At 48.1% G+C, this 25,080-nt stretch overlaps 1 protein-coding gene across 7 annotated transcripts in view; it reads right to left on the bottom strand.

Moving 5' to 3' along the window:
- Positions 1 to 1,914: 1,914 nt before the first annotated feature.
- Positions 1,915 to 25,080, bottom strand: part of Smco4 (single-pass membrane protein with coiled-coil domains 4) — a 56,771-nt gene continuing 33,605 nt past the window's right edge. For all 7 annotated transcript variants that reach the window (XM_029481564.1, XM_021172416.2, XM_021172414.2 and 4 more), the window contains 2 exons: positions 21,983 to 22,059; positions 1,915 to 2,641 (listed from right to left, as the gene is read on the bottom strand). In XM_029481564.1, the coding sequence (XP_029337424.1) occupies positions 2,381 to 2,560 (180 nt within the window). In that variant the 5' untranslated portion in view covers positions 2,561 to 2,641; positions 21,983 to 22,059 and the 3' untranslated portion in view covers positions 1,915 to 2,380. The remainder of the gene's footprint in view (positions 2,642 to 21,982; positions 22,060 to 25,080) is intronic.

Genomic DNA, 25,080 nt, shown 5'->3' with positions numbered 1-25,080 from the left:
CTTGGCTAGGGAATCAAAGAGATGGGATCCACAAATATCTTTGCTGTCCCCAAACTCATACTTTTAGATAACTCAAAATCTGGAAGACCAAAGAACTCCCACATGTTTACACAAGGAGCCCACAGGACAGAAATTTCTCTCTCTGTCTCCTGAGCAAGGCTCCTCTTCACCTGGACAAAGGCTTATATGCCTGTTAGGAGCCTGTAGTGGATTCATCTCCTAACAGCATCTAAGATGCTGCACCCAGGCGAGGCCTGTTCCCATACACTCGGGCACGGATCTCACCAGGTGAGGCCTGTTCCCATACACTCGGGCACGGATCTCACCAGGGAGGCCTGTTCCCATACACTCGGGCACGGATCTCACCAGGTGAGGCCTGTTCCCATACACTCGGGCAGTGGTTCCCATACACTCGGGCAGTGGTTCCCATACACTTGGGCAGTGGTTCCCATACACTCGGGCAGTGGTTCCCATACACTTGGGCAGTNTACACTCGGGCAGTGGTTCCCATACACTTGGGCAGTGGTTCCCATACACTCGGGCAGTGGTTCCCATACACTTGGGCAGTGGTTCCCATACACTCAAGCAGTGCAGAGTTGAGAGAATCTATTGAAACATAACACAATTACGAGACTGTGTGCCCTCTGGAGCTGGTCCTCCCGGGTTCACTTCCTTTGCCAGGGAGTAGAGAGCAGCAGCTTGAAGCTCATTGGCATGGGCCCTTTTCCTCAAAATGTAGAGCTTGTAAAATTGGGAACTGAAACTTCAGGACTGACTGCCTAAATGTGATGTGAGTCAGATCTGGGCCAAAGTGGAGTCATGACCATCTACACTCCAGGGGGAGTTCATAGTTACTGCTGCCAGGAAGCTCTTCCCAGTGAAGGACAAATCCACATAAGCCTGTCAATCACTTGAACAGGAAAACATCCCTCTGGAAAGCCTCCCTCAGCATGAAGGTTAGTACAGCAGGACCTCGGCCACTGACCGCCATCACCTCTAGAAAAAGCCCCTTTGGTAGTAACCCTTCCCATCTTCTCTGGTAAACAGAAGATGTGGGTTCTGTGTGAATTCTTGTGAGACAATGGCTAAGTTACTGAAGATACAGATCCAGGTAAAAATATTTTCTGTCACCTCGATAAACTACAGTTCCCAGAAAGTGGCTGGGAACAGGCTCAAAACAGAACCCTGAGTTCCCCACGATTGAGAACTTTTTGTCAACCCTAAATGACAAAGTTGTTAGTAAATCTCTATACAGGGTGGGAAGCTGCACCAACACACTCACCAAGTCAGCATCTGCAGACATCGGCTGGAGTCGTTCCTTCTCTCTCCAGGAAAGACTCTCTCCAAGAGTCTCCAAATACCCAGTAACACCTGTGCTGTCAGCAAGTCTTGTGACCATCACTGTATGTGGAAAACCCTTCTCTCCTTGCAAAGCTCTCTGTAATCAGCAGGACAGAACAGAAGGGTGCCCATGGGACTGTTACCAGGAACCTGACTTCAAGGAGGCAGCTCCATCAGGCACCAGGAACTGGGAATAAGATGAGGCTCCACCAATTTGCATATAAAGGCCACCTGGAATGACAAAAGCCTGCACCCATCAACTAAGAACAAAATCTAGCCTGACCTTTTACCACAGGGACTGTGGTGTTTCCAACTGCAAATGGAGCGTCCAGCAGAAAAGGCTAACCAGCAAGGAAGCCTGTGTGCTCATACTCCAATGAGAACTCTGACTTTGCAAAAAGAGGTCAGTTAGCACTCACTTAGGCCCTCTCTAGTCTTATTCAGTCAAAATACATCATTGCCTGCAAGTCTAGAGGAGCAGCAAGTGAAGAGACAGACAGGAGCAGTCAGGGACAGGAGGGCAGACAACGAGGCAAGGCTGGGACAAGGGACACAAACAAGAGAAACACCCAGTTTAAGACTATTATCTCCTTTATTCAAAAAATAAATATTTCACTTTGAGTCAACATATTTCAAATCCCATCAAGCACAGAGAAGAAAGGCTGTCCCCTTAGAAACTTGTGAAGTGGAGCCGGGAAGCATGCTGCTGGATGGGAGGGCGACGCTGATCCCAACAGCATCACCCAGAGATGCTCTCCCCAGGGGCAGCGATGCATCGATTTCAGGAGAAAAAGGGCCACACGCACACACACACACATACCACACACACACACACACAGCTTTGAAGTCTGAAAGGCACATGAAGTGGACCATCAAGTAAATGGCACATTCACTGATAAAATGTTCCCTATTCCTCCCCCCCACCCCCCAAAAAAAGTAGAGAAATATTGATCAAGTCAAAGACCAGAGGAGACAGGACACTCCTGCTCAGAGCTTGGCATTTCGGACATCTCTGCAGAGGAAAGCAGAATGGACGTGCTCACTCGGTGATGGCGGGGCGTGTGGCCACGTACACAAACACGACAATGAGGAGCACCACCACAGCCAGGGTAGGCAGCACCACAGTGGTAATCTGCTGCCGCGCCTCCTGCATGGCCTGCTTCCGCTCCTTCTTGTCCTTCGATGTCTCTTTCTTTGGCTTCCCTTTGAGCTGACGCATCTTTGTTAGAGGATGCTGGGAAGATATGTCCAGAGACGGCTTGGAGAAAGGCCCACACTCCTCCGTCCAGGCAGGAGACCTCTGCGAGGAGAACAACTGTGGTCAGGAAGGAATGGAACAAAGGAAATAAAAGGGAGCTCAGGGCTGCAAGAGGCTCGGTGTGTAAGAAATGCTGCATACATGAGGGCAGGTCCGCAGCTCCCCAGCACCCACACACTAGGCCGGGCCGGCCTGAACATGCCCATAACCCCAGCACTGGGAGCAGAGACAGGCAGCCTCAACAGTCAACAGTGAGCAACTGATGAGGACACCTTAGGCACTGCTCTGGCCTCCTTTTGTGTAGCAGACATGCCACCCTGGAGGAAAGCTCCCTTTTAAGACTCACGAAGTTCTAAGGGGAGATTCATAAAACCTGAGTCAGGAAGTCCCAGCAACTGAGCAGATGAATAAGGTTGTCCCCTCCCCAGAGTTAGATAAGCAGGAAGGACTTCCGAGGAGATCCAGGCCAGATACCTGAAGGGGCTCTAATCGGCAGCTCTGCCTGGATGTTGTGCAGAGTGTTCCAGGGCTGTGTGTTCTAGGCATCACCCATTCTGGAGAAGGAGTGGGATTTCAGTGAAGCAGCTTCCTTCACACCATTGCTGCTGGAAGTGACCCTGAACTTAGTAGATCACTAAGTTGATCTTCAATGGTATCAATACTTTTGTCTGTCATTGGCTTTCTATCTGAGATGAAATAGACACATGTTGCCCCAGAAACTGTCACTTACCCAACCTGCCCACATGGGAATGTGTACCTGTTCACTCACATGCATACACCACATATACCACATCAATATACACTCGTGCATACACACGCACACACATGCGGGTAGTTCAAGCAAAATTAGTATGCATATTATATTTGCAACTTGTAAGTTAGGGGCAAAGAAACTGTAGAGGTCACGGCAAGACGACATCATTCATCTCTTCTGACACCTGCAAGTGTTGGGCACCCTCCAGAGCTCAGGCTACAGGTGGGGCTGATTCTGTCTTCTAGGGACCACACTGTGTGGTCCGGTCAGATTCACATTGAAGGGAGAATGCATGAGTCCACGGTCTCACCACCCCTCAACTGGTTTCTGTCTTGTGTTAAATTCTGAGACTCCTGGAGATACTCACGTCCTCAAAAATGAGTAACAGCCATAAATAACTATAACACACCTCTCTAGAGAACATAATTAGTTTTAAGCATCAGAAATATACTTTGGCTGATTCAAATTGAGAACTTCACCCAGAACTTTTGACATCTCAGATTCCTCAAAACAAAAGAGGGTCAGCTTAGAAAATGGGCAGTGTGATGAGCGCCATGGTGCCATAATCCTTGCTCAGATTCAGTTTCCATTGTACAGGAACCACAGTCCGTGTCTTCTCTGTCAGCCACAGTGTCACTATGTGTTTTCCACATGGCACTAGAAACAGATGCTGACTGCCAGGACCAACTCTACACTGTCCAGCCCATGCTCAGGTTCAGTATGTCCACAGTCCACGTTCCAACTCTCATAGCAAGCAGAGCAATCTCCAAACATGGAGGAGGAGGAGCCAGAGTGAGATACTAACCAAGATGGTGGCCAAACAACCACCAGGGGACAAACATGAGGTTAGGAAGAGCTATTCCCCAGTGCTCCTCTGACAAGGACTTTTATGCCAGAGACTATGTACTCTGTGTTGTCTGGAGCTGTGTGTGGCCTCTGTTATCTTACTATCATCTTAACAAGGAAGCAGACATTCATATCCGAGTGACCCTGCTAGCTGGCAGAGGCTAAGTTCTTTTTCATCGTAAGGTAATCTCTTAGGAAACCTGAATGCATACTTCATCTAATCAGGCAACTTCGTATAAAGGTATTACTGAGCTAAGATTACCTAACATCAGCCTCAACCAAGGAATACTTTGCTCCCCTAACTTTTACTGGTACTGACAACAGCCACTAGATTCTTCTTAGTGGCCCAGCTGTGACAAGCCTAGGGTGCTGTTGAGAGGCACTGGGACCTTTAAGAGGCAGAGCTTATGTCACCGACATGCATTCCCCTCCCCCCCCTCTCTCTCTTGTTTTGGTGTCCATCAAGAGGCCTAACAAACTTTTAAACCATGCGTCCAAGTAAGGCCCTCTCTTTTAGATTAACTGAGGAGGACATCTGCTATTGGAGGATTCTGTAGCAGAACTGCTCATCACTGCTCCTTGGAAGGAAGGCATGAAGCTCAGGAAGCCTAGACATGACTGACTTGACTTCTGCTAGCGTGTTCACAGCTCAGAAGTGCAGCTGACAGGCTACTTCCCCAGGCCCTGACATCATCATCTAAACAATGAAAACCACGGGGACCTAAAGGGGGAACGTGCAAGGTCCAGGAAGGCTCTGCCTGCCCACTGGGTCAGGGGTGGCAGCGGCTGGCTGAGACACCTCTAACACACATCTGCTCCTGGCTCAGGCAGAGCAGGTTGAACTTTCCTGAGCCTTATCTACTATCTGGGGATTCTCAGGGGCTGTGCTTGAGGGCAAACAAGGCTGGGTAAAACCCAGACTGGAGCAATTGAATCTGAACTGTACTGTTGTGCAACAGGCTTTAGTTTCTCTACTGTTCAGAGAACACCATGGGCTAAAGAGGAAAAATATCCTCCACCAGTTACCCAGTCTGTAGACAGTACCCAATGACCTGTGACTACGTGAGGGACAGCACACAGGGTCCATTCTCTTCCTGAACAAGCAACCAGTAGTAGTGCCTGACTGTGGCCACTTCACTGTGAAGCTGTCTAAGCCAGCCCCACAGCTGTTCCCTCCCTCAGAGTTCCCTCAAGCTGGCCAACAGCACCTTGAGTCACTGCATTAAGTAGCCACTCTAGCTAACAGTACAGTGTCTGACTTCCCATCCTGATCCTTCAACTGCTGCTGGTACTTCCCACATATGTGCAGCTAATAATCAAAGACCCCAGCCTCCATGACCAGCTCTCTACATACTGAGAAGTTCCCTGAGGCTGAGGCCCCAGGGATGGCACCACCTTAGTCTGCATTCACAGGACATACAGTCCAAATTCTAGGCGCCTTACCAGGTTATGGATGGCTCTGGTGCACCTGCAGTGTGGGCAGATGGAGAGAGCAACTCTGAAGTCATAACTGAAAGGGAAACCCTGAGTGTAAAGGAACTAGCCAAGACAACAGCTGGGAAGAGCACAGGGAAGGGGCAAAGAGGAGCCTGAACCAGGAGGGGCCAAGCAACTACTGGGGGCTTGAAGTAAGGAGTGGGTGGAGCACAGGGGCTACGGAGTCAGATCTTCCCATGAACTTAGTGAGGCAGGGGCTTCATTCCAAGGGCAGCAAAGGCCCTTGATGGCTTGAGACAGTGTTCTAGTTTGCTGCCTGCTGCTGTGATGAACACCATGACCAAAAGCAACTTGGAGAAGATGGAGCTTGCTTTTTAAATGTAATTCGGAACCACATGTACAGGGGTACCATCATCCACACTGAGATGGGCCCTTCCACAACAATCACGGGCCAATCTGATGGAGACATTTTCTCAGTTGAGGTTTTCTCTTCCCAAACTGACCCTAGTTGTGCCAAGTTGGCAAAATAAAATAAAATAAAATAACCTGGCATACACAGGGAGGCACAGTGAGCAGGGTGTCCTGGGAGAAGCAAAACTGGAATGGTCTAGTAGGTGTTGGAGTCTCAGACATCAAGCAGCCAACATGATGAAGAGGTTGGAGCTGCTTGCCAGAAGTCCAATGGGTAGGCCTTACTGGCATCACACGCAGCCAGTGAGGACTTGGCAGTGACAATGAAGAGGAATCCAAGGTCAGGAGACACTGGGTTGGCCACCAGCTGTCTAGTGACACCATCATGAGAAACATCTTGAGGACAAGAGGAAGGCCTGGTACTGGGGAGACAAGATCCCCAGAAGATGTTAACTTGGTTCATACCTGCCCACGTGTAAGGATGCCGAATGGGTGCTGCCATGGAAATACCCCGGAGATAACTGAGAGTCTGGAGCTGAGTCTGCCTGGGACTTCAGTAGGACTAGGGAGGTCACCACAGCAAGGGAGACAGATAAAGTGAACCTGCTTACACACCTGCATCCTGGAAGCTGTGGGTCAGTAGACATGGAAGAGAGGAAAAGAAACTGAAGCGAATGTTCATCATGGGACCCAGGAAAGCCAAGGTAACTCCTAAGATGACAAGACAACAAGAGCCATACAAGCTGCCCCCGTCAGTCCCTGCACAGCGCCTGCTGTGGGAGATTTCAACAGGACATGAGACGGGTTGTGACCAACAAATGCATGCAGCTGCCAATGTCTCAAACGATTTCTTATTCGTCTTTTAAGAGCCTGCTTCAGAATGCAATGTAAATGCTGCTTCCTTCTTTGAGAGAATTTTGCCATGAAAAAAAAAAAATTAGTTAAACACACTCAAGGCACAGCTGATTTCCATGTTGGCATGAACACCTTCATAGTCTCCCAAACTGTAAAGAAAGATAGCACACATTTTGAAAAGCAAAGTGCAGAGAGCTGACTTGAATTTCTGCTGGGAGATTGTATGGCCAGAAAGGGTTTTCCGATTGTATTTTAAGGATGAGGGTAACCAGAAAGTGTCAGAGACTGTTTGAGGGTCTAGCAGAGGTATGAGAAGGAGCAGAACTAAAAACGTTCCTGCAATGGAAAGAGCACAGGGAAGAAACTGATGAAGAGGAACAGGAACCTGGGGCCACCCTGGGAACACAGGAGCAGACACAGGAAGAGCATGCTTGGAGGAGACACAGGAAGTGTGATTCTGCCAGGAAGTGACATGGGGGTGTGAAGTCCGAACCTAAGAAGACAGAGGAGGGATGGTTCTGCCCATCTTGGTGGGACATAGCAGGGGAAAGATTGAACTGGAAAGAAACAGAAGTTCTAGGGGTTTTGCTTGCTTGTTAGTTTGGGAAGTAAACTAGAAAGTTAGCTGATTAGGAAGCTGGTGAAAGGCAAGCAAGGCTTGAAATAATTATAGTAAAGGAAAAAGACCCAACAGGGAGAGGCGGTCCATATGGTGGGCACTGCTCTGTAAGCCCGACTGACTCAGGGGTTCTTCTGGGCCAAAACTGTACCTTGTAGACATCACAAGGTCTTTGGAAACAGGTAGCTTTCTTCAAAAAGAAGCTGAGCCAACTGGCCTGCAATTCTAGAATCTGAGAAGCGTGAGAAGCCTCTGTGGTTGGACAAGCTTCTGCCCAGAAATGAGAAGCTCTTCCTTGAGGCACAAAGAAGGAACTAGAGAAGCTACTCAGTGTCCTGGGTGACAACATCAGGGACCAGAATGTGGTGGCAATCAGGAACAGAGAGGCAGCCTTCAACCCTGGGAGGACCTTCTCTACCAAGGCTTGTGTTCTTAGGTTACTGATAGCTGTTTCCATGGTGATAAATGCCTCTTTTACCACAAGCTGATGTTCTCTGCACTGAACATGGAATAGAGCCAGAATTTAAGTATTCCTCCAGAACCTTAGCATACTCCAGGAGGGAGTAGCACAACCCACCGCCAACCCACAAGATCTCCGGGCACACCACACACACCTTCCTGCCCTCAGCTGTCTTGGGGGCCACATCTGATGGCTTCACCAGTCCCTTGCAGAGAGGAAAAAAGAGGCGAAGCTGGCCATCTCATCAGGCTTTCCCCAGCAGCTATGCCCAACCCATGTTCTTACTGTAACTGCTCCCCCATTAGGTTTCCCTACACATATGCACTGTCACATTCTTTGATGGACCTTTTTTCCAGTTTGGAGGTCACCATGCACATACCTGATATATACCCCAGTAAGATGGAAGGAAGCTGGTGCCACCAGCTGGTCACCAACAGCCTCTAGCTCCCCAAACCAAAGAACCAGAAACATCATAAACATTGAGTTCTTCCTGATTCTAAAGTGACTTCACAGGCTATGTCCCACCCCCGCCAATGGAAGCCTATGGCAATTGGCCAACTCTGGAACCTTCTAAGTGGCCAATGGGAGGTGGCTAGAGGTAGGAGTGGGTGTATGGGGGAGATGAGGAACTGCTATGGTTATGACTATAATGTTATTCTCCCACACATGTGCACACCGATGGGGACACACACACACACATATACACATATATAGATATTGTGTATGTATGTAATGTTCTAAAATGAGCTCCTCCCCACCCCCTTTAGAGATCATAATGTATATGGCACTGAATCCTAGTAGGGAAACAGTGGGGAATGAGAGAGCCTGGCTGTAAGCAGGGCTGAGCCTCAGCTCTGCCACATGTAGTTACAAGACCCCAGGTGAGGCACTAAATGTTTCATGATCTGACTTTCCTCTGTAGAGTGGGTAGGAAGGCTGCTTTGTTGAGTTCCTGAAACACCAAAGCCAACCTACTACCTGTAGTACCCAGTGTACTCAATGGGCCAAAGCAGAATCCAGTGGGGGAACACACAGAAGCCTACTGCCCAGTGGGGAGCACACAGAAGCCTACTGCCCAGTGGGAGCACACAGAAGCCTACTGTCCAGTGGGAACACACAGAAGCCTACTGCCCAGTGGGGAGCACACAGAAGCCTACTGCCCAGTGGGAGCACACAGAAGCCTACTGCCCAGTGGGGAGCACACAGAANCACACAGAAGCCTACTGCCCAGTGGGGAGCACACAGAAGCCTACTGCCCAGTGGGAGCACACAGAAGCCTACTGCCCAGTGGGGAGCACACAGAAGCCTACTGCCCAGTGGGAGCACACAGAAGCCTACTGTCCAGTGGGGAGCACACAGAAGCCTACTGCCCAGTGGGAGCACACAGAAGCCTACTGCCCAGAGAGGGCTGGCTGTCTTTGTATAAGAGGCTGGAAATTCTGAACACATCTGCAGCTTTGTTTTGTTTTAAAAGTTACTGCATAACTACGAGACAGAATCCTCCTGTCTCCCTTAGTTTTCTTTTCCCATATGCTAGGCAGATGTGTTCAAAGGTTGGTTCCTGCTATCAAGAGCAGGTGAGGAGAACAAAGGTTACTCTCAACTCCCTCCATCCCAGACCTGCTAAACTCAGCTCTGCCTAGTACTGAAGCCTGAGCATTTAAAATGCTGCGAAGGGACTGGAGGATTAGCCGGATATAAGAGTGAGCAATGCTCTTGCAGAGACTGAGTTCCATTTACAGTACCTACATAGGGCAACTCTAGCTGCTGCCAATCCCCTCTCCAGGGAATGTGATGCCCTCTACTGGCCTCCAGATATCTGTACTCAACTGCACATACCCATACAGGCATAACTTATAAAACCTTAAATGTGGCTAATCTCCAAAACAAGCTGTGTTTAATATAGATTAAATTTTGAAAGATTAATACCAAAATTGAGGAGTGTAAAATACCTCACTAAAAAGTTTATATACTGGTTATATGTTGAAATGGTAATATTTTGGATACTTGGGCTTAGATAAAGTTAACTTCACCTGTTTTCGGTCTTAATTTGTCTCCTAGAAACATTCTCATTTCCTCAGTAGCTTGAATAACACTCACCATAGATACTGCTCTACTTGAATGGAGCCCTAAGGAGTCCTAGGCTCCACCCTCCTGGAAGTATCAGCAACTCAGGCTCCACCCACAACAGTCAGGACTCCCCAGGCCTCTCACTGCCCAGTGCCATTGGCTCTCCCACACAGAGCAGCAGCATTACCCTTGGCTGCTGACACACTGGAGCACCTACACCCACAATGAATCCAGTATTCCCCCCTGAGCACCCTCTTCCAGGTACTGCCAGCTGCTACTGCCCCTCCCACCCTTGACTTCTCAGGTATTGCAAATGTACCTTGGAGGTAACATGACCGCCCCCACCCCGCCACCCGGACTGGCAGGAAGCCTGTGTGTAACAGGCACTCAGCAGGCATGCACTGAATGGAGGAGCAAAGCCCAACTGAAGCAGTTCTTCAGCAAACACACAGAGAGAGAGAGAGAGAGAGAGAGAGAGAGAGAGAGAGAGAGAGAGANAGAGAGAGAGAGAGAGAGAGAGAGAGAGAGAGAGAGAGAGAGAGAGAACTGCAGGAATGAACTGTGCACCGCTTACAAGCACTTGTTTTATGTTTGCCACGGTCCTGCAGGATTGCCTTTTTTACTACTTAGATGATGAAAGACAGTCAGATTAAGTACAGTGAGTTTTCCAAGTTCAAAGACTATAAGGAACAAATACAAAGTCAACTTCCGTGGAAATCCACAATAAACATGGATGAAATAGTTAACGAGGAAATAACTGCCTGAGGATCCGAACTCAGACCTGATTAAAGCAACCAGCCCATCTGTTACTACAACTAAGAGCAGGAGCTACTGTTTCCCAGGCTCCCTACCAGTGCTCTACCGTGCATGCAACTATGCCATGAAAACAGACTGAGGCAGGAGCTGCAGGCCCCAGGCCCACAGTGAGAAGCAGAGCTGTGCTTCCAACCCAGCTCCTGCGGCTCGGCTCAGGTGCGGTTCCATACATCTGCTTCCAAATGGCCAGAACCAACCATCATCTACATAACACTATAGACAGCATTTCCTGCTCATCAGCTTTAGGATCTGAGGCTGCAGGAAGAGTGTGAGATCTTCAGGCTATCTTACTTGCTACTGACAAGAGTCCATCTCAACTCAGGCTTGCCCTGATGTCTAAAATAATATGCTAGAAAGCTTTTTGCAAACTTTGGCTACTAAAGAAATGTTACTTAATTTATTGAAAACCCTAGCTTTTTGTGTTGGTGCCTAGATTGCACAGTGGTGCGAGGCAAAAAAAGATGAGCTGCATCCTGTCAGAATGAGTGTGAGGTCTAGGCACCTTCGAAGAGCCTCTTGGTCAGTGCAGCTTTCTCTGCCCATCACTATACTTGCCCAGGACTAACAGCATGAAGGTGGCCAACAGGTGGAGATGTGCCCACCAAGCACAAATTGGCCTGGTTTAGGGTCCACATTAAGTTGCTGAGGACTGTGGCAATTACATATGACCACTCAACACATGGAGAGTCAGGAGCCAGGCAGAAAGCCTGCCAGTTCTCGGTGTAGACCTCACTTCTTGCACCAGAGAAGACAGTCTCCGGAGCCTTTTGCTCCTACTGAGATCACTTTGCTCCACTCTGCCACAGAGTAGGGGACAGGGACAGGCAGGCTACTAGGGAGACTGAGAAAGATGGGGAACCTGACTCCCACTGAGCATCGCTGCTAACACAAGTGCTTTCCCGGGAACATACACAAGAACAAACAATGACAGCCATGCAGGTGCCAGCTCCTCTGTCTTCTGTCTTCTGTCCTCTACTAATGACAGGTCAGAGGTCTGGCAAGCACAACCAGACTGAGGGGATCAGAACTACAGACAGAAGCACACCTCACAATGAGGGCAGAAGAATCAAGAAAACACACAATTTGTCAAACCAGGATCTGTCATGTCTAAGAAGAAATCCAAGAACACAATAGAACTCAGTGCTGACAGGAAATCCCAGGATCCTCAATAAGTTAGGTGGGTAACATTTCTTAGCAACTGAAGTTTGCAAAGTACTTTCCTGTGCATTATTCATTTCTTCCTCACAGCTGCTCTGCATGGCGCCTGGCCTTACTTAACAAGAACAGACAGCACATACAGAGCAATTAAGGGCATGGCAGGGTCTCAACCCTATCCCAGTAGTTCCAGGGACAGTGACCCTGTAGACCATTGGCCTCTTAGACCTTCAATTATTCCATTGTAAATTAGGGATAAAGATACCTCTCGTTCAACTATTTCTTAAGTTATACTATACACTGGGGCAAGGATTCAGCTGTGAACTAAGCGGGGGGGAAAAACTGTTGCCCTCGGTAGGGCGCTGTCTTCACTCACAGGGAATGTGAGATGGACACCAGCCTCCAGGAGGCTGCTAACTTTCTGGTGAATGGTGGAGAGGGCTTCAGAGAAAGTGACCCTGAAGCAGAGTCTGGAAGAAGGTAAGGAATAGCCTGTTAAGATTGCTGGGATAACCTTCCAGGTGGACAGCAGAGCAGAATCAGCCCCTGGTGGGCTCGTCTGGCATACCTTAGCATGACCCAGAGACCAGTGAGGATGCAGAGGGCTTCAAACCCGGGATGAGGTGCCTATTTAACATATCAAAGTGGACTTGGCCACCTCTCCCTGCAATCCCTCAGTCCCTACCTATTACTGGGCCCTCCTGGCTGGCATACCCCAGCCCTTACCCTAAACTTCTCCAGCCCAGAGGATAATATATAATCCCTATATAATCCAACCATTGTGGCTACTGGTTCTTTTTGTACCCTTGGGTCTCCTGGCCGCTGTGCCTCGTTTCCCTGCTCTCCCCTCTGCCATCCCCTTCCCCCTCTCCTCACAGGGCTCTGAGTCATGTCCACTTCAGACTCTCCAGATGTCCTTGCCTCTGGCTATACTCTCCCACAAGTCTATAATCAATTTCCTTCTCCAGCACACTTAGAAACAGTCATGATCCTTCCTTTTTTATTTTACTCAAGTGTCATGCTGAAAGGTCAGAAAGCTGGAGCAGGACAAGAGCAAGATGAAGACTCACAAGCCATCTGCCAACATAGTACAATAGCTCTGTGGGAAAACTCCCCGGAGGCAAAGACTGAAGCAAGGGCTCAGTGATGACTCTAATGAATCCTTCATGCATGGTGTGGTGACTTGGTGTAGGGGGGGGAACACATGTGGTCACATGCTGGGTGCACCTAGAGAGACTGATAGATGGGGAACTTGGTAAGAAAGACAGAAACAGACTAAAGAGTGTTGTGAGCAACAGACCTTGGTGGAGAAGACACTAGAGTGGAAACAAGGAAACAGATACTTGAACACATGAGTCAGCTCTGAGACCCCATTAGAGCACATCAAGACCCTGAGCAGGTAGCTGAACAAGGCTCTGCCTTGTTCAAGGAGAAGCTGGTCTGGATTCAGGAGGTATGGGAGATGAGAGGTGGTCTGAAAAAGCTGATGAGAATGCACAGGCCAAAACAGGATCCGAGAACCACGCTCTGCTGCCAGCCAATGCGTGGACCCTGGGGAGCTGAGAGGAACCAGCAAGAGATAAAAGAACAGGAAAATGAGCGAGAACACAGCATCTGTGAAGATGGGGGGAGGGCAGGGAGGGCTGCCCACAAGTGGGTCATCAAAGCCTCTGACAGCTATGCAAGGGACAGGGCAGGTAGAAAGGAACCCTCAGTAGACAATCATGAGTGACAGCAGTCCTGTCACTATGAGCAGTTCACTAGAGATCTTTGCCTCAGGCTTCTCACCTGAAAATCGGGGCAAGCAGCTGCCCCGAGGGACCTAAGCATGAGAACAACACCCACGGCACTGAGTATAATCCAAGTACCCATCTATCAGTTCTCATGGCGGGAGTACTGACAAAACAACTGTGCATGAAAAAGTACCATGGGGAGAAAACACCAGCCCAGCAGCCAGGGCAAGCACGGGTGGAAAAGCCACAGAACACCTGTTCAGGTAGGACAAGGAATTGCTAGAGGACTGAGGTGTCTACTGCAGCACAAGGCCCAGCTTGTCACAGGCCATGCATCTCAAAAAAGGTAAGCCAACTGCTACCCAAGAGAATACACTGTTAAATTCTCATTCTGCCATGCCCACTAAGCCACAGCCCTCCCTTTTGAGTTTGAGTTATTGCCATATTTCCCAGAATAACTTGTAATTGCATGTTTCTCCTGTTTATGAGAAAATAGTCTTGGCTCAGAGGTATGTGGGTATTGAAGGGGACCTCCTGAGCACAGACTGGTCTCTTACACACCTTCCATTATCCAAAGCATTGTGTATCAACAAGGGCTGAGCTGAATGTCAAGTTGTGGCCCTAAAAGATGGACCCTGAACCAATAAGAAGTTACAGGGAGCTGGGCTGGACTAGCTTTGAGGTGGGGAGCTTTCTCTCTCTAGGAGAGGCCTAAGGAGTCAGGAAGATGAACTGCAGACTGCAGAAGAAATCCTGCAGTTGGGTCACAGAGACATCTCCCATAGCTGCTGATGCTCCTTTCTACTCTGGAACATCCTCTACCTGAAGCACAGGTTCCTCTGAGATGGAAAGGACATCACATGTGTGAAGGAGCAGCTGTCTCAGACACTGCCACTCCTTAATGGCCAACCCCTATTCAAACCCATAGTATCCTCAACTTCATCTGCCATTCAGTTAGACACTAAGATAGCAGGCACACCAAGCAAGACCAGATCATCTCTTGGCTAATGATACATCAGCTTAGGACTAAGGCAAGGTTCAGGGGAGAATTCACTAATAGGTGTAGACCAGTCAACTACGCATATTAAGTTTAAGTCATTTCTCTAATTTCTCCATCTGAAATAGGCAGAATGGGGTGACCATCTCCTTTTAAAGGCCAGGTTTGGGGCACAACCAGCCTAATACTAAAACTTCATCTTATCTGCTCTGTCACCTTCAGATGTCAGGGAGCCCTCTGCAACATTAGCCTTGTTGTGCATATTGTCACAGATCATGATGAGGCATTCTGTGGCTCTCACTGACCCCTGACAACATCCTCAGGCCTCCAGCTCTCCATGGTCATTTGGCCCTCATCCCAGAGAAAAGAAGCCAATACTGAGGTTCTAGAGTTGACCTGGGCCCAGAACACGCATAGGTAATGTGTCAGTGTCCAACCTGAGCAGTCTGGTTCCCCATAAGCTTGTTATATTCTCAGCCTGCTCTTCACTAATAAGCTTGTTACATTCTCACCCAAAAACTATTCATGTTTAACATCCTTTATACGTTACTTCCCACAGATGGAAATAAGGTCCTCAAGAGGCATGGCACATCACCCTGTGACTCTGTCTCACCTGTGGCTGATGCATTATGTTGTACCCCAAACAGGAACATGTCATTTGACCAGAACTTGCCAGCCTGTCCTTGCACCAAGATTTGGGCACACTCCCCTTTCCTTCTTAGACATGACTACAGCCCGTGTGTTCTGACAGGCACAGACTTCACGAACAAGCTAAATACCACAAGCACCTGCATCTGCAGAACCTCTAAAATGAAAAGCCACCTCTAAGCTAAAGTATAGTAAGTAATTATAGAGCCAGACGATGCAGACACATAAAAATGGAAGGGGGAACGAGGGACCGCCTGTGGTTTTTAAAAAAGAATAGTGTAATTGAGGAAAATATGTAATAAAAATATTAAAAATTAAAAAAAAAAAAAAGAATAGAAACTGCCTATCCCCAAAACTCTATGTAGGCCCTTCTTGATAAAGAAACTGGGGCTCACAGCCCACCTTCAGGGCTGGACCTGGAGATGAAGACAGAGAAGAATTCGCTTCACACTTCATGTATTCATTCAACAGACATTTGTCATGAGCCATCATGCTGGGACCTGACTGTGCAGGAACACGCACACTTCCTGGAAGCATCCCTCAGCCCAGTATTGATCCACTGACAGACAGACAGACAGACAGACAGACAGGTCTAGGAAACAGTCGCTATTCACCGCATACAAGGCAGCTTTGGTGTGTGAGATATCTGATCCTGGTGGTGGAACCTGGCCTCTTGGAACTTGAGCTCTAACTGAGGAAGACAGCAATAAATAACTGCTGTGTGAAAGGTATGAGCAGAGATGTGTGAGCAGAGATGGAGCAGGAGGGGGCTGGGGCAGGCAGTGATATAGGACCTCTCTCTGATTACAAAGGAGGATAAGAGGAGGGCATCAGGTAGAAACAAGGAAGAGGAGGTCCTGAAAGGTGTCACATTCAGGAAGATGCCCATGGCAGTCAGAGCAGAGGGGCCGATGTGGTTAGCAGCCCAGAAAAAGGCAGCACTGGAGAGATAGAATCAAAGCACTACCAAAGCTAACTGGTGATATCTTGAGGCCTATTATCTGGCTTCACTGCAGCCCCAGGCTCCTGAAACAAAAAAGATCGAATATTCTGCAAAAGACAGGCAGTGAACTGGGTGCTATAAATATTTACCAAGTTCATGGGGATTTCCTAAGTGTGGGTCTAGGGGTGGGAGAAGGAAAATGGCCTCATCAGAAAATGACCTTGAACTACTAAAGTTCACTTGTCATTAACAAATGGATACATATTTGGCCTTGAATTTAGACACCTTCTTTTGGTTTAAACTTTAAGCTGACTTGCTAAAGTGAACATGGAAGCTGGCTAGCTTGAGTAAACTGTACAGAACAAAGGGGCTTTAGGGAACAGAAGGTGGGCTTCCCACCATCTCTGACTTCCCTACATTCCTGTTTAGCCATGGCATGTAACCACTCAGACCTCCGTGCAGTCACTATCAATAAGTCAAGGAGAGCTTGTCTGGTCCCTGGCCTTGCCCACCACCCACTGCTGCTGACTGACTCATCAGGGGGCTGATCAGGCTCCTACAGTACTAAACCTAGCACCTGAACTCACTGCACCCCACATAAGGGAAAGCTGGAGTCCTTGAAAGGGAAAGTCCATTCTGATCTGCCTCCCTCTCCCTCAAATTCCCATCCAGGACTCCTACTGCCAGTGCTACACAGTGCTGATGCACCTTCAAGGTCCTACATGTGCTGAGTGCGGACCTGGCCCCGGAGCAGCTCATCCACAGTCTCATGTCTGTCTGCAATAGTGGGAGAGAACACCTGCTACTTCAAGCCTTCCCATCTGACCTGTGTCAGCCTGTTCCTCTTGTTAATACTGCTGAAGCAGAAAGCATGGACACGCCCTGACCTCCCCTCTGTGCTACCCCAGATACAGAAGCTCTATCCTTGCCACTCGTCACCCCCTCCTCCTGATACAACTTCTCATGTGCCCTCTCTTCTCTATCCCCACAGCCTTGAATTCTGGTCTGATCTTTGATCGTTAAGGTTGCCAAAACAGGTGCCTAACCTGTGCATTCCCCTAAGCCCACTGCTCTCTCAAGCCTGAGGTAGGAAAACGTACCGGAACCCTTCTGAAACCCTGCTCATAGGGGCAGGGTAAAGCAAGCCATACCTGCCCATCCCCCTCATTTCCTCTTACCAGCAAAGATATAGGGCAAACTTCAAAATCACTATAGCAGCAGATACGGGAGATGTGAATGTCTTCAGCAGAAGATACAGATGACTCATCTAAACCTTATTCCTGTTTGAAAGTATAGTCACTGGAAACTTCTTCAGCATGAAAATATTACTGGCATAAATGTGCATTATTCGATATGCAGGGTCAAAAACCAACCTGTCAGACTAATAATGAGAAAACCAAGCGAGCAATAACTGATCGTTAAACATCTAGATTCCCAGCACTTAGAAACTGTTAAGAATTCAAGATTTTGCTGACACAGCATCATTAGAGTACATTTCCTAAGATCTGAGGAAACTAGAAGCCAGAATGTCCCAGCCCAGCAGCCCTGGCTAGTAGTGCTGAGAGAGAGCACCCACTGGACCTCTGCATTTTAGCTGCATCTCATCTTCCTGGTTAAGTCACAAAACTGGAGTCAGGCCTCACAATGGGGAGTCTGAATTCTGAGTCTCACATCCATGAGAACAGAGAGAGAGAGATGGAGAAATGGCTCTACAGATAAAGGTGCTTTCCACCAAGCCTGACAACCTGCACTTGACCCCTGCCAACTGCATGCTGGGAGAGAGCCAACTCCCTCACTGTTCTCTGGCTTCCATACAAGCCACAGCACATGCCCATCCCAGTGCAAACACACACAATAAATTAACAATAGACTAAAGGACATGGGGTGGGCTCTCCTGTTCCTCTCTTGTTCTTTCCCTATTTCCCTTCCCCCCTCTCTGTCCATGTGCTCAAGGCCACCCCCCCCCCCCCCCCCCCCCCCGGCCTTTCTCTGTCTCTACTACCCTAACTCCCCTTCCCATGCCCTGAATAAACTCTATTCTATACTTAAAAGAAAACAAAAAAAAACAAAAAACAAAAAACAGGACACAGGATGGGACACTGCTGCCATTCAGGGGGTCTTAGGAAGGCAGTTACATTCCATAGAGCAATCCGACCCAGAGCTCACTAGTATAAATTCTACAACAGTGTTCTGCTAGCTACAGAATTAGAGAAGCCAAACTCCTATATAACCCTGTCCCCTCCACGGTCTAGCTCCTACCCACCTTCGAGAGCTCATGCCCCACCCCGCATGCCCCCACAACTATCTACCTTGCCATCTTGACAGACCTATCCCCCTTCTGTCTAACACACTTGGGAGTCCTCCTCTAAGACCCACCATAAAAGTCACATGACTTTCTACTCTAAAGGTGAGGAAGAGGCCCATCTCTAAGCCCTTAGGGATCCTAGTCATAAACTCAACCGCAGTGCTGCGACACCTGTAGATCTCCTTGTGTGGCATCTCGTGGTCGTTTTTTGCTGTGATTTACCAGTCATATTTCAAATTTAAGATCGTATAACAGCTGTGTTCATTAAAGGCCACCAAAACTACAGCTGGAATTTTACTATTTCTGTTCATTACTTTGAACAGGAAGCCTGTGAAGATGGGGTGTTAGATCAAGAAGCGGGAGGGTGCTTTTCAGAGATGTGCTGGGCATGTGTAAACACTCATCAGAGAACGGTCAAGGTCAAGATATAAAGAGCCACGCTAGGGACAGAGTGTGTTTGGCAGGAGGGCTGCACATGCTAGCTTTGCTTGTCTTCTTCCTCTGGAAGGTGTCTGGCTTTTCTATCACCAGCTTAAAATCATTGATGAGTTCCTGAGTTACAACGCTACTGAACGTTCTTATGCCAAAAATCTGGGGAAGAGGACCACTCGGGGATGGAAAAAGTGTCAGGATGTTATTTCACTATGTACTGCTTGTGAACTTAGGAAGGTTCCATATGAAATCATGATTCACCTGAGTTCCAGGATTGAAGTTCTGGGGTTGTTAGGAACAAGCCACCCCCGATCCTGTCCCAGAACAACAGTGGTCCCATACAATACATCCTTGAGAGTCTGACGGTTATTTTGTTGAATTAGGAAATCAGTCATAGTAGCCTTCAGGCCACACTGTCCTTTTCACAGGGTTAAAGATACAATCCAAGTGCAAGAGGAGGCCGCTGGCAGGCGAAGGAGAGGGGGACAAGGACAATGGATGTATTGTTACTTAATTCTCAGCCCAAAGGGAGGGGCAGAATAGAGAAGGGGTGTCGGGCTGCCAGCTGACAGGTCTTGGCCTTCAGCTAGGCAACCAGGAACCTGTTTGGCTATGGGAAGGTGATAGGTGAGTGTGAGCCAGCTTTGAGGCATCCAGAAATCGAAGGAAGGAAGGGAGAGATGGTGACCTGACGAAGACCTTCTAAGCCTTGGTTTGAAAAGAAAAGCAAGTTAACTACTGTGTGCCTGGCTGAGATGGAGGGGAGAGAGGATCTGTCATAGCCATACTTCCTAACTGCTGAATAGGAAACAGAAAAGCCTACAGGGCCCAAAGGAGTCCCTGGAAATGATCAAGGTGTTCTCATTACTGCCCCCTTTCTCTGGTCCTTTCCTCTGACAGTGACTGGATTGTCCCTGCTGCTGGGCCAGCTCAAGGTGGGGTGCAACCAATGAGACCAAGTCAACTAGGAGCACAGGCTGCCTCTGGGGCAGCCTCAGCATCACAGGTATTAGACCTTTAAGGTTTAGAAAACAAAAACCTATAGGTATCTAACAACAAGAGAAATGGATAGAAAAAACTGATTGATATGGAATGTTTTCAGCCATAAAAGACAAAATTATGTCAATTGCAAGGGGATAGATGCCACCAGAGATAATCATATTAAGCAAATTTATGCTTAAAAAAGTCTGAGAAAAACAAATTTCAGTTTGCTCTCATTTGTCCTTCCTAGATTTCATGGAGATACATAAAGTGACGTGTGTGTGTGTGCATGTGCATATATATATATATATATATATATATATATATATATATATAAAATGAATGACATGAAAGTGAGGTAAAACTGCCAAGGGGAAGAAGGAATGACGGGCAGGAGGGGTCAAAGGGGACAGTGGAGAGATGTGGGGAGGGTCATATACTCACTTATATGAAAAAGCCTCATGTGACAGCAGAGTACACAGTAGAAACACACAATGAAAACTTTTTAAAATTTGTTCTATGCTACAACTGGAAGTACACAGCCTGATACATTCTCAATTACAGCATCACGGGAGGCTGGGTGACTTCTCAATGCAAACACCCCAGTAAAAGAGTGCTGCTATCAGTGATGAGCCGTGCAGCTTTCACCTTCAGGCCCTGTTCAGAGGACTCCTGCTCAGTCCCACCGGCAACTGGTATCAAAAACAGAGGAAGACCTTCGGAGAGAAGAACCGGAAAGGTCAGCCTATTTCAGGAAACAATGGTTCATTGAAACTGCATCCTGCTCTCAAGCTAATCTGCCTCCTTCTGGACCACAACCTGGCCTCGCGCTGTGGCGTCTGTTTTCCAACTTCACCATCAAAGGACAAATCAAATGTTAGTTGACAATCTGCTTTCTAAGTAAAAGTTGATTTTCTTTTTTTAGAAATTCCATTTAGCTGAACAATGCCACATGGCAAATTCAGTGTGCAGCGCCACCTTGATTGACAGGATCATTTGCAATTATTTTAAAAAGGAAAAAGAAAACATCATCAGATGCAGCAGGATCAAGTTGATTAGACACTGTCTTCCAGTTGACGTATGAAGTGTGCCCATGCAGTACTCATATGAAACAATTTTACTTCGAGCGTTTACATAAGCCCCAAGCGGAAAGGACACTTTCAATGCCTACTGGAAGGGATCAGGAGACGGATCAAATCCTGACTGTGGAGGAAAGGTGCCAGGCTGGCAGTGGAGAAACAGCAGGGTACACAGAAGGGCAAAACCCCCTGAGAGGAACCTGAGGTTGGAAAGGGTGGGACCCAGGCGGCCTACAAAGAACTGAGAAACCAGATGATCTCCACACTGACCTGTGGCCTCAGAGCAAGCCTTGAGCTTCTGAACTTGTTTGCTCACTCACAATGAAAGGCTACCATCTGCCTGCCTGTCTCTCAAGACGGCTGCGAGAAGGAAAATGGACATGGACGCCGTGTGCACAGTTAACTGCAAACAAGCAGGTAAGTACTCTAGACCCAAGGGACTGCTGCGCCTGTAGTCACCAAGGAAGGGCTAGGACTCATCTACCAAGGTACAGCGGCCACGAAGATGGCTGGCTGCATCAGAAGCTGCTCTGGGATGAGGAGCAGGAGCATAAACGTTGAGAAAAGGAAACGTCTGGCCAGTTTAAAGTACAATGTTCTCTTAGGGAGACGGTCACGTGCAGCTGTTTAGTGAGTTGCCTAGAAGCTCACATGGACAAGTGTGCCAAGCGGGTGGGCACAGCCAGTGAGTTTAAAACCTCACCTCTGACCCCCGTTCTGTGCACCCTTAATTCAAAACCAGCCCCTGGCAGGCACCCGAGGAAGGTCTTTGATGAGCAAGAAGAGGCCCAGCAGAGAGGGGGCACGTTTGCCATCCCCCCAAGAATGAGTAGAGTTTTTACCTTTTCTTCAAACTCAGGAACCACTGCTTCACTGATGTCAGTCAACTGATTTCCAGTCAGTGTGGCCTGAGTTACTCCTGTTGGGAAATTAGAAGTGAACGTGTAAGAGATGTCTGAAAATGAGCTACCCAGCCTGACTCCCATCCATGCTGAGAAGGCTGACAAGGGCTTCCTTCCCCAAGCAACAGGTGAAGGGCGGCCAGTGTGCTGCCCTATCTGTCGCAGAGACACAGCCCCAGCTGGGGGCCTCCTACCAACACCCCCAGCAGACTGCTGAGTTTGTTCCCTGCATTCCTGAGACTCCTCAGCAACCTTCTGCCAACTTAGACTGGCGTGAGGACATTCCTGTTTCCTGTAACCGACAGTCACTATTGTAAAATAAAAGACCCTGAGCCGGACTGGGAAGGAAGTGGAAACAGAGAGTGAGGAAACAGGAGATTCTGAAATAAAAACATGGAGAAAAGAAAAGAAGGGGGAATGGCACTGTCTCAAGAATATTCAAGGAAAAAGTCCCAGAGTGCAGAGCCAAAAATGGTCCCCAAAACCCCAGAAACATTCAAGATTAGTATGCCCCTCCCCCACTTCAGGGAAGCCAGGCATAATAAGGGTGGGGCCTGTAAACACAAACAGAAGGGTTCCACTGCAAACACAGGTCAGGAGAACCTGAGAAGAGTAACTGAGTAATGGAACCAAACAGACCCCCAACTCAAAGCTAAACCTTAACTTTAATGCACCGCTTTTCCTGCCTTATCAATGTTCTGTTTTAGGAGTAAACATTTGATTTGTCACTAGGGTTCTGGTTTGGCTATGGCTAATTCTGTTTCTGCTGTAGCCTGGTTTACTGATGTGGCCATCCGTCTTTTGGTGGCTCAGACAGAATGGACAGTCTAACGTGAATTCACTGACCTGATGGTAAACAACACTACTTTATATATTTCCCATTTTACTGAATTATACAGAGCCATGCATATACATATGCATGCACATATACACACATACATATACACAGATGTATAAATATATGCACACTTACACACAAATACACACATAAGAACATCCCAGACTTTTGGCCAATTTCTACCACTTGCCATATTTCCCCTTTAGTTGCAGCGCTGGTGAATCAGGAGTCACACTCAATACAAGAGCCCAGACTCCCATGCGTTGTGGAGCAGACTGGTAAGGCTCTGAGATTTAAGATACTGAAGGCAGGATTAGGAAGCAAGACTAGAAAGAAGGCAATGGACTCTTCTGACAGCCACAAACGTCAGATCAAGGCATCCATACTCCACTGGGCAACATAAGAACTGGAGTGACCTCACTGTTCTAAGGCAATGACCACTCAGAAAACACATAGTTTACATTGGCTCCAAAAGGAAGATATGGCCAAAACTGCCAAGTCAGAAGAGTGGGCTGGAAATCTGAATGAAGAGACCCAAATAGCCTTCAGCCTCAGCAGGTCCACTGTCTACTTAAGTTGGCTTACTGGCTACCATGTGCCCAGCTACTGTGTCTGGGGAACAACTCAGTGGCCCACTGATTTCGGGTATTCAGCTTTCATGAGCAGAAGCTGGTGGAGTAGGTGGCAGGGACAACAGCTGGCCTGTAGAGTAAGGAGTAGCTCTGCTGCCTGACGCTCCTTGCCTACTTATCCCAAGCAGCAAAGACTCTGTCCTGCCACTGCTTCTTCCCAGGCCTCAGTTGCCCAAGCCAAAAACCAAAGAGGATGAAAAGACTTACACATGGAACAAATAATGCTCAAACCAGTGCCACCTGCCACCAACCCCGTGTGGCAGTGTAACAAAGCAAGCACAGGGTGGTTAGAAGCCTTCTTGCCACTGGGCTGGCACTTGGTCAGAGGAGTCGTTTTGTTGTCTAGAACACAGACTGGCATATGAGCTTTGAAGCAAACTGCCACCAAATGAGGAGTTTAAAGCAGCAGAGATTGATTCTGAAACCAAGAAGGCAGCGTACACACATTCCCTACAGAGGTTCTTCCTCCGGGCCAGCGCCGATGGACAGAGGCATTCCTTGGCACCTCTGCTCCCTCCCATCTTCTCACTAGTCAGGAGACCTAGTCATCCTGAGTCTGTGAGGTAGCATTTGGGGTGTCCTGACTAAGCCATGATGATTCTACCCCAAGGTCTTCATGTTGGCAAAGACTCCCGCTTGGTTATTACTGAATTCCTTTCAGGCAAGTTATTGGATTTACTGTACCTTCATATTAATCACAACTGGGGAGAATAAGCCCACCCAGTTTCGATGGCCTGAGCAGCACTGTGGCAAATGGGCCTCTGATGAGGGCCCTGGGGTCAGGCTCAGATCCCCACTCTTCCTCCATGACCCAGAAGCCAGGATGAGGGTGGCCCAGGCTACAGTCTGTGATCACTGCAGGAAAGGAGGCAGGAAGCTGGTTCTTGGTTTACATGGCTGCCCTCTCCCCAGTCCTCAGGACCTCACATGGCTTTAGCACAAAGCTAAGTCAACTGGTTCTCTGTTCAAGTACCACCAAGCAGAGTTTTAAATGTCCAAGTCTGAAAACAAGAACAAAACTATAGCCTGCAGTCACCCTGCTGTTAGCGTGTGCTCTCTAAAACACTCACCCTCACAGACTTTATGAAGTCTCTGGAAGCCTTCAGGCTTTGAAGCTCGGAGACATAGCAGAACAGGACTCCATTTCAGAACAGAAGGCCAGTGGTCCCTTTGCAAACTCACACCCAGCCCTAACAGTGGACAACTTCAGAAGAGCCAGCAGTGTCTACACTAATTTAGACTTGGAAGGGCCAGTGTTCCACAGCTGATAGGACCACAGGCTCTCTCAGCTCTCAGCTGCCGACAGGAACTCAGCAGGTGGAAGCCTTCTGGAAGGCCACTCACCACACTGATTAAAAAGCTAAAAAATCACATTCACCGTTTGAAGCCACAATTCCATTTCGCAAATTCTACAGTAGAAAACAGAACTGACACAGAACAAAACTAGACAGTCAAGGACATCCACGGTAGCCTTATGCGTGAGGTAAAAAACAGAAAGACTTCTTGCCAACAAAAGGAAATTGGGTAAATAAATGTGGTTGACTCATGAAAATATTAAGCTATTAAAA

The sequence above is a fragment of the Mus caroli genome, chromosome 9 (genome assembly GCF_900094665.2).
Source record: "Mus caroli chromosome 9, CAROLI_EIJ_v1.1, whole genome shotgun sequence".
NCBI classification, from domain to species: Eukaryota; Metazoa; Chordata; class Mammalia; order Rodentia; family Muridae; genus Mus; species Mus caroli.
This window is presented reverse-complemented; position numbering and strand designations above follow the sequence as displayed.